The 15,280-nt window shown below is 43.8% G+C and overlaps 1 protein-coding gene across 1 annotated transcript in view; it reads left to right on the forward strand.

Annotated features, from left to right (window-relative positions):
- afg2a (AFG2 AAA ATPase homolog A) overlaps positions 1-15,280 on the forward strand; it is a 104,168-nt gene that overhangs the window by 20,433 nt on the left and 68,455 nt on the right. Inside the window, 4 exon segments of the mRNA XM_079352298.1 lie at positions 929-1,138; positions 5,324-5,377; positions 5,657-5,736; positions 10,234-10,360. Coding sequence (XP_079208424.1) covers positions 929-1,138; positions 5,324-5,377; positions 5,657-5,736; positions 10,234-10,360 — 471 coding nt within the window.

Genomic DNA, 15,280 nt, shown 5'->3' on the forward strand with positions numbered 1-15,280 from the left:
GTGTGTGTGTGTGCGTGCGGGTTTACATGAGAACATCTTTGACGTCAGCGTGTAATCACAGGGTGTTTGGTCTGTTGCATTTATTGTTGGCGATACGTTTGTGTTGGAGTCGCCACAGATCGGAGCTGTAAGATGCTTCAGAGGCGACACACACACACTGTCATCACTCCAGCCTTCAGCGTTTTATTTCACACTTTGCCAACAAATCGTCGTCCTTCAGTTCAACGTTGTTCGACTGAATGTTAAATTCCAAGTTGGAGTAGACGTGGCAGAACAACAGCGAATGCACGAGGGGGAGAAACTGAATCAGCTGTTTTTAAATATATAAAACACTGAATAACATCATTAAAAGATGCGGTTGGCTGTGGTCATGTCGTTGTTTGGCGTCCTTATGAACCCGGGTGATGGCGGCGTTTTGTTGCTGGCGAGGCCGCACACACACGTCAGTCCTCAAAGGAGCCGTTTGTAACTCTGACAGTCCAAACTTTAAAACACTGACGAGAGAGTTCATCGTGTTATCATTTCAGTCAGTAGATGTCTTACAGGTCGCTCCCTTAAATACACAAATCCTTCAAATCTCGGTATTCACCGTCCTGGACTTGACCCGGAAGTACAAAACAGCGTGCGTCAAAAGACTTTATTTTTGGTATGGACATGTCCGTCCACTGTCACGTTGGTCATGTTGTGGGACTCAGAGACTTGACAGTGAGGACGGGTCAGGAACCCTCAACCCTCTGCTAAGGGTTACATTGTCACGGTCAGGTTTGGTGCCTTGCTTAATGGCACCTCTGCAGTATTCAGGAAGTGATCTGACACCTCTCCGGCTAGTTTTGGTCCACACCATTGAACTGATCGCCCTTCAGTTCCCAACCAAGTCCTGGCAGTACTTTAGGAGGTGTGGTTCTGACTCTGTGTGTCCACCTCGCAGGTCCGCTGGTCGGATGTCGGTGGGATGGAGGAGGTGAAGCTGAAGCTGAAGCAGGCTGTGGAGTGGCCCCTGACGCACCCCGAGGCCTTCACCAGAATGGGGATCCAGCCACCTAAAGGAGTCCTGCTCTACGGGCCCCCAGGGTGCTCCAAGACCATGATAGCCAAGGCGCTGGCTAACGAGAGCGGGCTCAACTTTCTGGCTATTAAAGTGAGTTTAAGCTGATGTGTTTTCACAGAGAAGGATGTTTGGACTGAAAATCCTCGTGTAACTGTTTACCATTTAAATAAGACAAAAATGTGGACCCACGTCAAAATGACTTGTATGACCCAAAGATCGGCTTTAAATGATACAGTATACGCATCATTATATTGTAAATATAAAGAGAGAGTAATACAATATCCTCATCAGGAGCCAATGCCTGACAAAAAAAGACACTATAATAACAGTTGATGTATTTATATGAACACTACATTATTATTGGACATGTTCATGCAGCGGGGACATTTATTGCTCGTGTGAAAATACCATGAGTGTGATTCTTGAGGACGATATACATCTTCCATCAGCCAACCGCACACTGAATTCATCATCCACATGCTACACACACACACACACACACACAGACAGTGTAGTGAAATGTGTCCCAGCTCTGAGTGGAGATGTTTCGATGACCTGGAGGCGTTCTGACTGCACAACTTCCTGTGCAGAAAGCTTCCCTGTCTGACCCCTGACCCTGTGTTTGTCCCCTCTCATTCATCACCTCATCTTCTCCGCCACCCCCCCCCCCCCCCCCCCCCCCTGTCACCCTCACCCCGGGCCTATTCAGACCCGGGTGACAGAGATTGATTGATCATCTCGTTGAATTTTGGATCAGTAGATACTTTCAAAGCTGTTGCCGTGTGAGACGGAGCGCTTGGACAGAATCTCTCACTCAGGCTCATTAGGACGCCTGCAGATCACGGTGGGATTTTCAACCTTGTTTGTGGAGTTTTACTTCACTGAGTTAGGAGACAGGGTCCAAAGGTTTCTCTGAACTAAAGGCTAAATGATTCTTCAGATGCAACTTAGATTTCTAAACAGCCAGTACAAAATTACATCACCTCATTTTTCTTTCCTAATGAAGATCATGTCCTCTTACCTCAGCGTTTTTGTCTGGATGATCTTCATTTCATACATATATGTTGAGTTCTAAACATGATGTTTGACTTGAACTACAATTTAAACTGGATTGCTTGGAAAATAAAGAGATGTCCCAATCTAATCAAATCAGGGGGTGGGAGTGGAGAATGACATGTAAGGGAAAGAAGACCTCTTTTTACATCCATATTTTTGAGGTTAAATACATTTAGTTAGATGTGCAGGGGCGTATCCAGAGGGATACAGGAGGGAGGGAGGGTCCCCTTCTTGTCCACCCTGACATTTTTTTGACTTTTATTTGCTTTTTGTCTTGTTAGGAGTTGGACTTCTGTTGAAATCCAGTATTCAGCCTGTGGTGCAACAGGCAGCTCATAGTTTTCCTTATGCAGATGTTTGTTTGCATTTTTTTATGTTGCGATTATCTTTAGCATGTTTAGCGTCCAAAAAGTCTGGACACACCTCTGCATTTGAGCCTAAACATTTAAAGGTACGTTTAAGCTCGACAGTCAGGAAGAGATTTTGTCACGTTCACTCCAGTGTTTTTGAGACATTATCACTGCTGTTGGATTATGTTTAGTGTTGAATACAAAGGTGATAACAACAGGCTTGTCACGTGCAAAAGTTTCAAGTCATCAGAAAGAGTGTGTGCTTTGTGAGACGGGTAAAAAACAACAAAAAAAAAACATCCTGTCCCTCCTGCTGAAAGCCGCTCTACACCATCTGCAATAACAGTATCAGGTTTTTCCAGTGCAGCGGTTGCTTTGACATAGATACGTATCCAGATTTAAATGTGGATAGTTTAAGGCTCAGCCTGTTTCCTCTGCGTGAAAAAGCCCTATTATCATCTTGTCAATTTCAGTTTCCTCCCACAGCCGCCACTCACACACACACTCATACATCCGCAGAGTCATTCACACACACAGGCAGGCTTGTATCTCCTCACTCACAATGGTTTTGGACTCACCATGTCCAGCTTTTCGGCTCTGCCACAGAGAGAGGAACCTGGGATTAATGAGTCAACCTCCACACTTACTGCAGGAGACAAAAGGGCTGGGAGTTAAGTGTCGTCTCCTCCGTCAGCACCGAGGTGTTGAAAGGGTGGATTGCAGGGGAGGAAGTTCTTGTGAGGGCTGAGTGGATGTTTATCTGCTTGTGAGTGAGGGAGAGACGAGGGAGGGAAGGACTGAAAGAGAGGAGAGTGAGGGTCTTAAAGGTTCAGTCAGCAGAAGCAGACGGAATAATACAAATACTATTGGACAGGTCGTGTTAGGCAGAGGTTTGTTGGTTGTATTTAAAGGTAGTTCATACAGTTAGCTATAGCTCAAAAAGCTAAATGGAGCTTTAATATACACAGATTAACATCACATATATTTGTGCAATTCGGAAATGTCACCTGTAAACTTAAATGCCCGAGCCTTTTAAAGCCATCAGGTAGGACCCAAAGGTTCCTCTTTAAGAGTCTTGGCTAGTTAAAGTTTGTATACTGACTTAATATGTATCTGAATTCATAAGTTAGTCGATCTTTTTTTTCTTTCTGTTGTCAGAGAGTGGAAACTATTTCATACTTAAAGGGAACACAAAAAGCCACGATCTCGAAAAGCCCGAGTAAATATCGGTGTCGTTCACACATGATGAATCTGAAAACGTGATAAAAAAAACGATGCATCCTATTGGTGGTTAAGAAACATGGACAGAAGGACACATAATGTTTCCTAACCAATAAACTTTAAACTCGGAGTTCGTTTTCATCGGGGTTGGGAGGATCAGAGAGAGCTCTCGTCAGTCTGCGCCAGCCTTGACGTCATCTCTTGTTGTTGTTTTGATTGAGAGCCCCCTGGTGGTGAAATCTACAGACTGTGCCTTTAAACCAATAAACTAAAGCAGTCAGCTCAGTGTGGATTTGGTCTCAGCTGCAGGGGTTGCATTAAAAGCTGAACCAGAGAGACAATTAATCACCAGGATGAAAGTTTTCTTTTTTTTATGTTACAACCCAAAACCTTTTATTTGTCCATGTTGATCCAAACTTAATGCAGCGATTGCCATTGGTTTAAACTGACATTTTGCCTGTGAGAGCATGTGAAGGATTGGATTTCACTCGATGTGTCGGGCGAAATGTTTTCACACTAGTATGTGTAGAGCTGTAGAGGGCTGGAGTAGTACACACAGCACTGTAGTGTTGACACAGTGGTTACATTTCTTTATTTGCCAGCTGAAACACAGATGTCACACACACACACATTAGGCAGGACAAAGTGTACAGTGAACACTGAATCAGCACCACACACACCCTGCTGTCCTTCATGTCATTCTCACGCTGTGTTATCGCTGTTTCCCGTTGTTCCTCTTTTTAATCTGCAAAAGACGCCACAGAGCAGCAGCTGCTTCTCCGCTCTGAATGTTTGATCTCGGCCTACAAACACAGAGACGGCAGGAGAAACTTCACAATAAAATGACACGTACATATAAGATCTATAATCATGATGGCACAATTGAACACTTGAGATCTGGTAGGTCAGCTTTGCTTTTTTATCAACAGTTGATTTTTTTTATGAATGAAGATGAAGCAATTACTGTTTTTGAAACACCCAAGAAATTAAACTTCAGACTGAAGGTTAATGTTGCAAACATGACTTCCAAATCTGACATAGTATTTATTTTTTTAATCCTTTTTTTTGCAGGAAGGATCCAATGAGACTGAGGTCTCTTTTCCGTCGGTTCCCTGCAGTAATATGAGTAAAAAACAGAACAAATATAAACATATGAACAGTTAAAATAATGACATAGACATTGTAACACATAAATAAAAACAAGTCATAACTTGATCCAAAAAAAATACTTTAAACTGCTCAATAAAGCTGGACAATAACATAAACACTAAAAAAAGACTTGTTTTGAATCCTTTATTGGATTGGACAGCTGAAGAAAGAAATGAAATGTTGGGAGTCGAGTTGAGTGAGGGACGAGGTCAGAGTCTAACCCGGAGCCGCTGTGACGAGGACTACAGCGCGACATAACCGCTAGGCTATCCAGCGCCCATGCAACAATAATACTTGTTACTGATAAACTTACTGAACATTTGTAGTTGTTGGCAGTTTTAAGACCAACTTTTGACCACTTATATAAGAAGAAAGTGTTTTGTGATTATGTTTCGATCCTCACCAGAGCATGTAGCGTATGCTTGCTCCTGTCCTGTCCTGTAATATATCTAAATACTCGGCCCTGACTTGTCCACCTGTTGACCTTGACTTCTTCCAGGGTCCAGAATTACTGAGCAAGTATGTTGGAGAGTCCGAACGAGCTGTGAGGGAGGTAAGTCCATTTATTCTCATTTCCTGATTATGACAATAAACGGTTCAAGATGTTGTGTTGATATTGTTGTTATGATAAACTCATGCAGTCTTGTACTTCCAAAGCGACGTGTCGATATATTTAGTAGCTGAGTTAAGGAACAGATGGTCCTAAATGTCACGTATGACATTAATGAGTGCTGTATTTCCTGTGTATGCGTGCGCCCACAGTGATTCATTCCTCCTGTTCAACATTTGTTCTGTTTTCCTGTCTCCTGTTTGTGCCGGCTGCTCTTCGCAGGTGTTTCGGAAGGCGAGGGCCGTCGCTCCGTCCATCGTCTTCTTTGATGAGATCGACGCTCTGGCCAGTGAAAGAGGAAGGTACATTGTGTGGCTCGCTTTTCTTTTTTTTTTTTTTAATGGAAGAGATGAAAATGAGAAGAATACATCACAAAAAATCGATACCCAACATAAGTTCCTGCTCATTTGATGATTGTTCACTTCCCCTGTCAGAGCCCCTCGGTGATTGTGCATGTTGACCACCAACACTGTTCGCTGTTTACTATTTCCAGCACTATGGTCATTCATTGACCGGCGGTGACAAATGCTCAGTCATCTCTGCTTTAATTTACCGTCCCTCGGCCTGTCTCACAAAGACTCACTTATGAATGGATAGAGCAAACATCCTAAAACGTCTGCATGACTGCTCTATCAAAGCCCGCCACTCGGTTCCCATGGTGTCCGCTCTTTTGCGGCTTTTTCTCTAGCGGCGGACACAGAACACAGTCTTGTCCGGAGGCGTTTAGTGGGATGGCACTGGGAACATCTGTGGCTTAAAGGAAAGAGGATGGGGGGGGCAGAGGACACAGACCGGAGGCGCACAAACACTTCATTGTGCCCGTCCATGGCAGATGGGGAAGGCCAAATATGCAGCGTGCTTCCTGGTAAACCAGCCGATGAAACTAAACGTAGGAGGGAGCACTGAAAGGCCAACTCTAACTTTTCAATGAGAGCCTCAGGCAAGGGCTTCAAGCGCTGTACGAAACGTATGCTCATCACGCATCTTAGAAGTCCATCTCAACAGAATGTGCTGAACAGTCATTTCTCTTCCATTACATGTGTATCTTTTTGACAAACCCCCCCATTTATTTAAAAAAAATAAATAAATAAATAACATTTTTAGTTCTGGACAGAAGATGTTCCTCAATCTTAGCTTTCTTGGAGTCACAGGTTTGGCAGGTTTCTTCTGAGCTGGACCCGAGGTGCAGGTTCCTGGGGCTGTGGAGTTCGTCGTATGTTGCCCTGATGAGGAAACACTTATTCTCACATACTGGCCCACTGAGATGGCACTGTTGGTTGCAGCCGCTCAAGTCGGCCTGCTCCGTTGCCTGTGTTGGCTCCCCGCTGTGACCCTGTCATTTTGCTGTTCGTTCTAAACGACTTTAGAGATGACAAGATTGTTCTTCTCCTTGTTGCTGGCTTTGGATCATCTGTTTGGTGCCGCTCCCTATCCTAGGCCGACCCGGCCTGGTTGTGTGAACCCAACAGTCTCCTGATGTTTCAGTCCATTGATGGTCTAGTCTGTTGTTTAGGTTGTGTTCCACTTGCGTCCAGTGCAAACTTGACTCTGGTATCTTGGATGGACAGGTCAGGTGAGTCTCTCAGGCCAAATATGAGCCTCACCTCCTCCTCCACAAGTCGTCTGTCTTCTGAGCAGGATAATATCCATACATCTGTTGATCCTGGTTATCAATCAATCTTTATTTGTATAGCGGCAATTCATTTTTTAAAAGGGAAGGTAAAAGACCTTCCTCATCGTGAAGAAAAAAATGGGATGTATGAGATGGAATAAGATGCAGGAAGGACAGTCCACAGTCCGATGGTGGAGGCTGGGCGTCAGGGACGTCGGGTGGTATTAGTGCCAGATCACCTCGCTGAAGGTTGTGGGCTGTCGGCCGCCTGGATGAGTCCTCTAACGAAGCCCAGGAGATACATTTAATGCTTCCGTCCAGCGGAGGGTTTAATCGGAGATGTAAGGTGGGCAGACGAAGCCCTTTAGCCTAGTGGCTCCAGCTTACGCACAACCTTATTGGCCGACAAAATTTAAAACAATATGAGTGACAAGTTTAACTGACTTGTAATTTGGGTGCCAATTATTGATCATAAAGTTGAATAATTATGAACATCCCAACTTTGTACACTTTGAAACTTCCAAACAGTCCAGCTAGATAAACCACATATTTCAGTCGGCTGCCTTTTGATGTTTTAGTGCCGTCTTGACTCCTTTCCAGAACAGGATACGACTCTATTGCAGCTTGTCTTCATCAATCACTTATTTTTCTGGTGACGCTGACAAGTTCTCTGCTTTTTTTTTTTCTGCAGTATGATTGAGCTGCACTCTTCCTTATCTTGATGTTCACTTTTGCAAATGTACCCTGGTTCTGCAGTACAGCGTGAGAGTCTGTCAGCTGGACGCTGGACTGGATCCATGCCTCGAGGCCACTCGCCATTTAAAAAAAAAAAAAAAAATGCACTTAGCGCTGATCTATAAAGGTTATTTATTGGTCTTCACTTCCTGCCATGTTTAATCAATGAAGTGGCTTCGGACGCCGGCAAGAATTCAGAACTGTTGACACAACCAGACAGACTCTGCTGTATTTTCTGTGTGTGTGTGTGTGTGTGTGTGTGTGTGTGTGTGTTTTTCTTTTCCTCTCGAGGCAGGAGATGAGAAGCACCTGTAAATCTGTCAGCCTACCTGCCACGAGTTCAAACTGGTGGAATGAAATGAAAAAGACAGAAAGAAGACAGGAAGAGAGGCGGATAAGGGGGGCCAAACACAGATATATGTTAGATACCTGTGGGAGATTGACAGCGCACAAAGACAAGAAGAAAATGTTCAGGATTGATTGAAATGAAAATAAACAGCAGGTGAACAAAGACATGTATGGGAAATGGAAGAGGGGCTTTTTTTTTAAATTTCACCCTCATCTCATTTCAAATGTCTTTTCCCCCTCTTGAACAAGAGCCCCTCTCTTTCTCGGTGACATCCTCTCTCGTCTTTTGTCTCACTCTCTCTCCTCCAGCTTTCTCTCATCACCTTCATTCTTCTTCTCTTGTATTCTTTCACATCACATTCTCTTTCTCTTCAATTCACCGCTCTGTCCTCCCCTCTGTAATCCCTTTCTCTCCTTCTTTATTCCCCCTCTATCTCCCTTTCTCCACACAAACTTTCTCTCCCTCTCTCATTCTTTCGCTCCCTTCATATCTCAGTGACAGAGCTCCTTTGTGTTCGTCTGCAGCCTTTTCTCTGCTAATGACGTCTGGCACTTCCGCTGGCCCTGTCAACAGAGACTGTGTGTGTGTGTGTGTGTGTGTGTGTGTGTGTCAGAGCTGAGGCCTTGCTGTCTGCACTAGGTTATGGAAAATAACCAGCTTGTAATACAGTGACTAACACACTGATGAGTTTGTTTAAGGCTACAGCTGGTAATATTCGATGGTTTATTTGACTTACTGTCAGTGAGTGCTACTGTAAGAATTGTTGGTGCATTTGAGGCCTGATTTATTTGATTCTCTGAGCCATAAAGCCCCCCCGCCCCCTCCCCTGCTTCAAAAACGATTAAACAACACATACACGAGTCACAGTGTTGCACTGGGTGACATGCTCCTGCATTACCATGATATCACACAGTGCAGTTTTATGTTGGGTCAATCCCAGATTCCACAGTAATACACTCGGCAAGTCCGACGTCCAGCGGGCGACTTTGTCCTCACACACGAAGAGTTCCTGGATTTAAAGATAGATTATGTCAAAGCAGGCACCCAACAAACAGCAGCTCAACTTTGAACTATTTTGAAATACTTTATTAATCCCTGAGGGAAATGCAGTCTGTTATTTAAGAGACATGCTTCTTGTTTGGGGTTCAGTGCCTTGCTCAAGGGCATCGCTGCAGTTCTCGGGAGGTGCCCTGGCACCTCTCCAGCTACCGGAACAACTTCCTTATCTTGGTCCGAAACCGGGACTTGAACCGACGACCCTCTGGCTCCCAACCCAAACAATTCAGGGTGAGCTTTATTCAAGCCTTGGTGCATTGCAATCCAACTGCACAGCCTCAGTTCATTAAGGAGTATCTTGTTCCAAATGTGTGCACATGATTAAAAAATGGGGAGATCCAATGAAAAGCTGTACATTCTGACCTTTCTGGTTAAACGTTGTGCAATAACACTGATTTTAGTCGATGGAAACATGGGTGGGATTTCCAGTAATTCCAAACTTCCGAGTTGTCTGATCAGAGGCAAAACATTAACAAGCCCAAACAAGGGGACATATTTGCTAACTTTGTATAAAGGAGGCCTGCTTAACTTGAGCGGGATGTTTTGAGTTGCAGTTCAGTCCAACGTCATTGGCAGGAAAACTCAGGTTTTTCTGCCAAAGGCTTTTTTCTTTAAGAGAAATTGTGTTAACGAAAGAAGCTGCTATCACAGTGTCAGTGAAACTGTTCAGAAGTCCCCTGCAACTATCCCGACAGCTGGATGAGTTCGCGTTTAAGCCATGTAGTAATTATCAGTGATGAAGGAGAGACGTTTGCGGCATGTGTTTGATTAAACTTCTGTTTGTATCATCCAGGCATTTTCAGATTTTATCCGTCTTGTTTTGTTCATTTCTTTAGTATGTACTGCCTGTCCTCACCAAATTCCTCCCTCCATTCATCCATCATATATCTGTAGTTTATCACTTTACTCCCTCAAGAATTTCCTTTTTTCTTGTTTCTGACTGATTTACACCCATCCTTTCCCCCTCCATCACCCATCCTTTGCCCATCCATCTCTGCTCCCCTCTCCGTCCCCTCATCTGTCTTGTCTTCTCATCCACCTGTTCAGCTCTTCGGGCTCGGGCGGCGTAGGAGACCGCGTCCTGGCTCAGCTCCTGACAGAGATGGACGGCGTCGAGCAGCTCCGGGACGTCACCGTGCTTGCCGCCACCAACCGGCCCGACATGATCGATAAGGTAAACAGACGCCGGCTCTCTTGTCTTCATCTCTTCTTCCTCCTCTTTGGTCCCTGATTGATAAGGTTGAGGGGATGTTGTGTGTTTGTCCTGCTTGTCTCCTCCTGTTCCTCCCTTCCTCTGTTAGACATGATTGATAAGGTTAAAGGTGGCCTGCTCCTGCCTGTCTTCTGAGACTCTGTCTCTTTTGATGCTGTGACGATGCTTTTGTGCAGTTGGTTTGGAGAGAGAGAGATAAATGTTTATCGAAGCTGGAAAGAAGAGGGGAAGTTACCTCAAAACACAAGAGGTCTGTTACATACACAGAGGCGGTTTTGTTGTCAGGACACATCAGATTGATTGCAAACCTGCCTCCATGGATCAGGTCTGTTGTTATAAAGAACATCTGTAGAGAAGTTGATGATTTTCTAGCTGTCTTCACAGTTTCAGAGCGACGGTTGGATTGAAACAGCTGCTTTGATTTTTGATGATCCATGTAGCTGATTTGGATGAGACGAAAAGTCTTTTTCCTTTTTCATCATTCTTCCCTCTTATTTCAAGCCATACAAGTGAAACCGTTCCATGGCAGGTCTGTCTTCTACTTTGTTCACTGCTGCTGAATTTTTCCAACACCTAGCGGTTGGATTTGTTACAGGCTTACATTGAACCAGAAAGATGAACTCCATAACATCTGTGCTTGACAGGCTGTCAAGACGAGCCTCCAGCCGCCAACAGTTTTCTCCAATTTGGAAATAATCTCTTCCTTCGCTTGATTTATTCGCTCAAATCGTCGTTTCGACATCGAAAGTTCCATCGTTTTCATCATCCATTCATTGGATTAACACAAATAGGACATTTTTCCAGAATGCTAAATGATACATTTTGCCTTTCTTCACTGATAGATTTTTACGATTCTCATTTTAAGCATGTTAGCAAAGAGCTAAGTACGATATATTTACTCTAACACCCTGACGAAGGACATCAGGCCTATTCAGGTCTCCTTTTCTTAACTTAACCTCTCCCACACAAGTGGGGCTGCTGCACCCAACACTACCTGACTCACAGAGCACACCAGCTTTCATTCATCATTTTAGTACAATATATTTAACTAACTTTATTGTTCAGATGTCCAATTCAGAAAAGCATCACGGTCAAACTAAATTGCTGAATATTTGTTTAGGTCGATGGAGTCAATAATCCCTCACCAGGACACTATTGTTCATTGTTCGTTAGCATTAAGGTTTTGAAAAAACAGAGTTTTACGTAAAACATTGCAGCCATGATGTGTTCTGCCAGGATTCATTTATAAAGCAATCAACCCAAAAGTTCATGTTTCAGCCTCAGGTTGTTGGCATTTATTAGATTTAAGCCAACTAACAGCAAAGACACGATTTAAATGTAATACAGACCGATTAAAACACAGCTAATACTTCAACATATCTCTTTCTCTTCTTTGTTCCAGAAAAACTGAAGTACACGATGATGCTATTATCAGTCTCTGTATTCCTCTGCTCCCCATTCAGTTTCTATTTTCCACCCTTTTATCTCCCTCTCTTCCTCTTCCCATCCACAATAGCTTCCTTTGGTCTCTTATCCACTCATCTCGGTCCCTAATGAAATTTCCTGAGTGCTGATCAAAGAAGGAGTCTGTGCCTTGTCAAAAAGGACACATGAAGGGAAAATGTCGCGGGGCTTCTTCAGCTCCTGCTCGGCCTGCTGTCTGTCTCTTTGTCCACTCTTTCTTTTTTGTTTGGCTCTCTTCTTCCTCACTTTAAAGATGCTGGTACATGAGCTTATTGAACAGGAGCTTTGTTGATTAACCTTTGGGATCATTTTAACTTCAAGGACTATTCTGTGAAGTTTTGAGATTGTTACAGAATCATACATCGTGTGGTGATATCTGATGGAGTAATATTAATGTCCTGGTTTGTGACGTCATATTGCCTTTTGGAGTTGCAAATCGCACAGCACAGCTGGAGCACAGTCAGACATGCACGCACACACAGCGCTGCGCTCCACATGAGATATGTTCCTCGCCACGCATTACATTTTGTTACTTCAGCTATTCCATCTTTTCTTTTTTTCTCCGTTTTCTATAAAAAAAAAGTTACAAAAAAAATATTCACACGTGTCCACTAAGAAAAGCCCGACATGATGAGGAGCGTCTGCAGTTGTTTTACGTACTCTGTAACTGCTCACCCAAATCTATCAGTAACTCACGATACTCCTCGGAGAGATCCTTCACGTACAAGTTTTGGGGAAGCGCTCCACCCTCCCCGATTACGAGCCCACTTGCGGAGAATTGATGTATTGCTGTGGTCGAGGAATGACAGGAACTTCCTCCACCTCTGCAACTGGTTGCCGTCTCTATTCAGACTCCATTAGCAGCGTGTCTGCCTGTGTGTGTGTCTGCAGGAGTGAAGCATGCAGTAGTACTGTAAAAAAAAGAAAAGAAAGGGAGACAGAACCTCCAACAGTAGGTAGGGGGTCAAGCCCCTTGGTGGACAGATGGGAAACCCCAGGCGTCCCTCCACAAGCTGGCCTCCCTCTCAGGAAGTGGTCTCCCGGGCAGCTGAGAAATCAGATTACCTCCTCCTGCCAGCACCCCCCACTGAGGCTGAGTGTGAATGTGTGTGTGTGTTTAGCAGGGTTCAAGTCATTTGAATAGAGAAACTATGACACACATTTGGAAAGGAAGCTGCCAAATGGACAGATAGGCACCCCACTTTCTCACCCTCGCCCCCCTTCGGTTTTAGCACCCAACCCGCCTTTACCTCCGCAGACGCTGCCTGTCAGTTCACACCGGAGATGAGCCAGCATTTCCATACCAATGGCAGGATATGATGGGACAAATGAAGATTAATGGGACGCCCGGGTGTCAATGAAGTCATTGTGGACTGTAGCTAAGGAGGCTCCTGGGGGCCTCAGCTGTTTGACGGACAGTGTGGGAGGGCCAAAGGGAGGAAGAGAGGGGAGACAGTGGCGTTTACTTTGGTTTGAAAGGAGCAGGCCTGATGTCTGTCTTTCAACTGCTGCTACGAGGCCATTTGGATTTTGACTTCTTATCACGTCTTAAACGTTTCTGTTTTTAGACTCAACCTTGAAGGTGCTTGAACATGTAAATAAACTAAAACAGGGAAACATGCAATGAACAGCAGTTTGCAGCTAAGAAAGATTTTATGACTGAGAATTAAAATAATATTTTTATGATATTATGACACCAATAAGACTGTGAGGATCCTACTCAGACAGCTGTTTCTAAAAACAAACACAGTTCCTTTAATCAAGTATTGTTCACCTCACCTCATAGTCTTACAAAGTTTGAACAGCCTGATGATACGTTTTCTAAATCTCTCATAGCTTTGTCATTGACCAATAGAAACCTTTTTCATCGGTGCACTCTGCAGTAAATAAACTAATACCATTTTCTTCATTCTTCACAGGCTCAATAATATCCGCCAACCAATGTGTCCCTTGGGCTCTAAATAATACCAACGCCTGTGTTTTTTTTTAGTTTTTTTTTTATAAGCAAGACATCCTGTACTTTTGTAAATGTACAAAATCCTTCAACTCTCCTTGGCCTTTTGTGTAACAACAATGACACACATGATCAGCTATTCAACAACAGAACATGTGACTAACGCAGCTGAATCACATCTTCACACAAACACACAAAGTTCCCTCCACTTCCTCACATTCGCGCCACGACGATGATGAAAGCAAAACTCATTATTCACGACGGCAGTCAAATCAGAATAATCTGTTCTAGTGGGAAATGGACACGTTGACATAATGACAGTTTTAAACTTTAAACAATATTGGCAGAGATCAGAGATATCAATAACTATTTAGAAAATCATGGCAACATCAATACAGGTCCAACCAATCCCATCGAGTCTTTGTGTTTGATCGCCAAAAAAATGTCCGAATGACGCTTATACCTGGGCAATGTTTTGATACTGAGACGTTGCAGATGTATTTGTTCGATATGTCAGAGTCTTCAGCAGAGTACAGACTCATTTTAAAGTCTTTCCATCTCAATTATCACTTGTTGTCCTTTTAAATTGAAGTGTGAATTTGAATTAAAGTTTTAAAACCATAACACACATTTTTTACCTCTCCAGCTGTATATCACATTGTAGGAAAGGAGTGAAACGCTTTTTTGAGCTAAAGTGGCTAATCTAAATAGGTAGAGTCCCCCCCCCCTTCACCTCCTACTGCTCCGCTCCACCTTGAGAAAAAAAAAACCGTCCTACACTTCCTCTTTCCTTTGTATTGTGCCAATCACCCAAGGCCACCTCTGACCTGCCGTGAGCGGGCTGTGGTGATTGATTAGCACCACCAGGAATATTTACCCAGCCCACTCAGTAGGAAGAACTCCCTGTCACTCTGTTTGTCGAGCAGCTGTCTATCTAACTGATTGTACACACAAACACACGCTCAACAAAGATGCCCCCCTTTTTTCCATTTGTAGTTTGAGTAAAACCACATTTTCCATTTGACTTGGTTAGGGTTTAGTATAAATTGGTGTCTTATTCCTCAGGATGGATAGAATTGTTGGTTTGTTGTTGAACAGAATGGACTATTTGTTTACTCTAATGTCTATGCCATCAGGAGGCAGCAGTGCTTACAGTGGGGAAGATTACTAGCAGATGGGCCTTTGTTTGGGACCAGAAGTTTTTAACTGGGCTCTTATCAGATACAGGCGTGAAAACAAAACAGAGGCAATAGAAGTCTTATTGAAAGGACGAGATCTCTATTGATATCATCTATAGCTGTGTCCTGATTCTTGGGCTGCATCCTTTAAAGGAGGCATTTCAAGACCAATTGCGTCATACATCAAAGGCTGTCCCCATTTTCAAGGCTCGTTCAAATGCTACCAGAAAACTTGTCCTTCTTATCCCAAGATGCAAATGATTTATCCGGAACATCCTTCGTGGC

The sequence above is a fragment of the Symphodus melops genome, assembly GCF_947650265.1.
Source record: "Symphodus melops genome assembly, chromosome: 9".
Taxonomy (NCBI): Eukaryota; Metazoa; Chordata; class Actinopteri; order Labriformes; family Labridae; genus Symphodus; species Symphodus melops.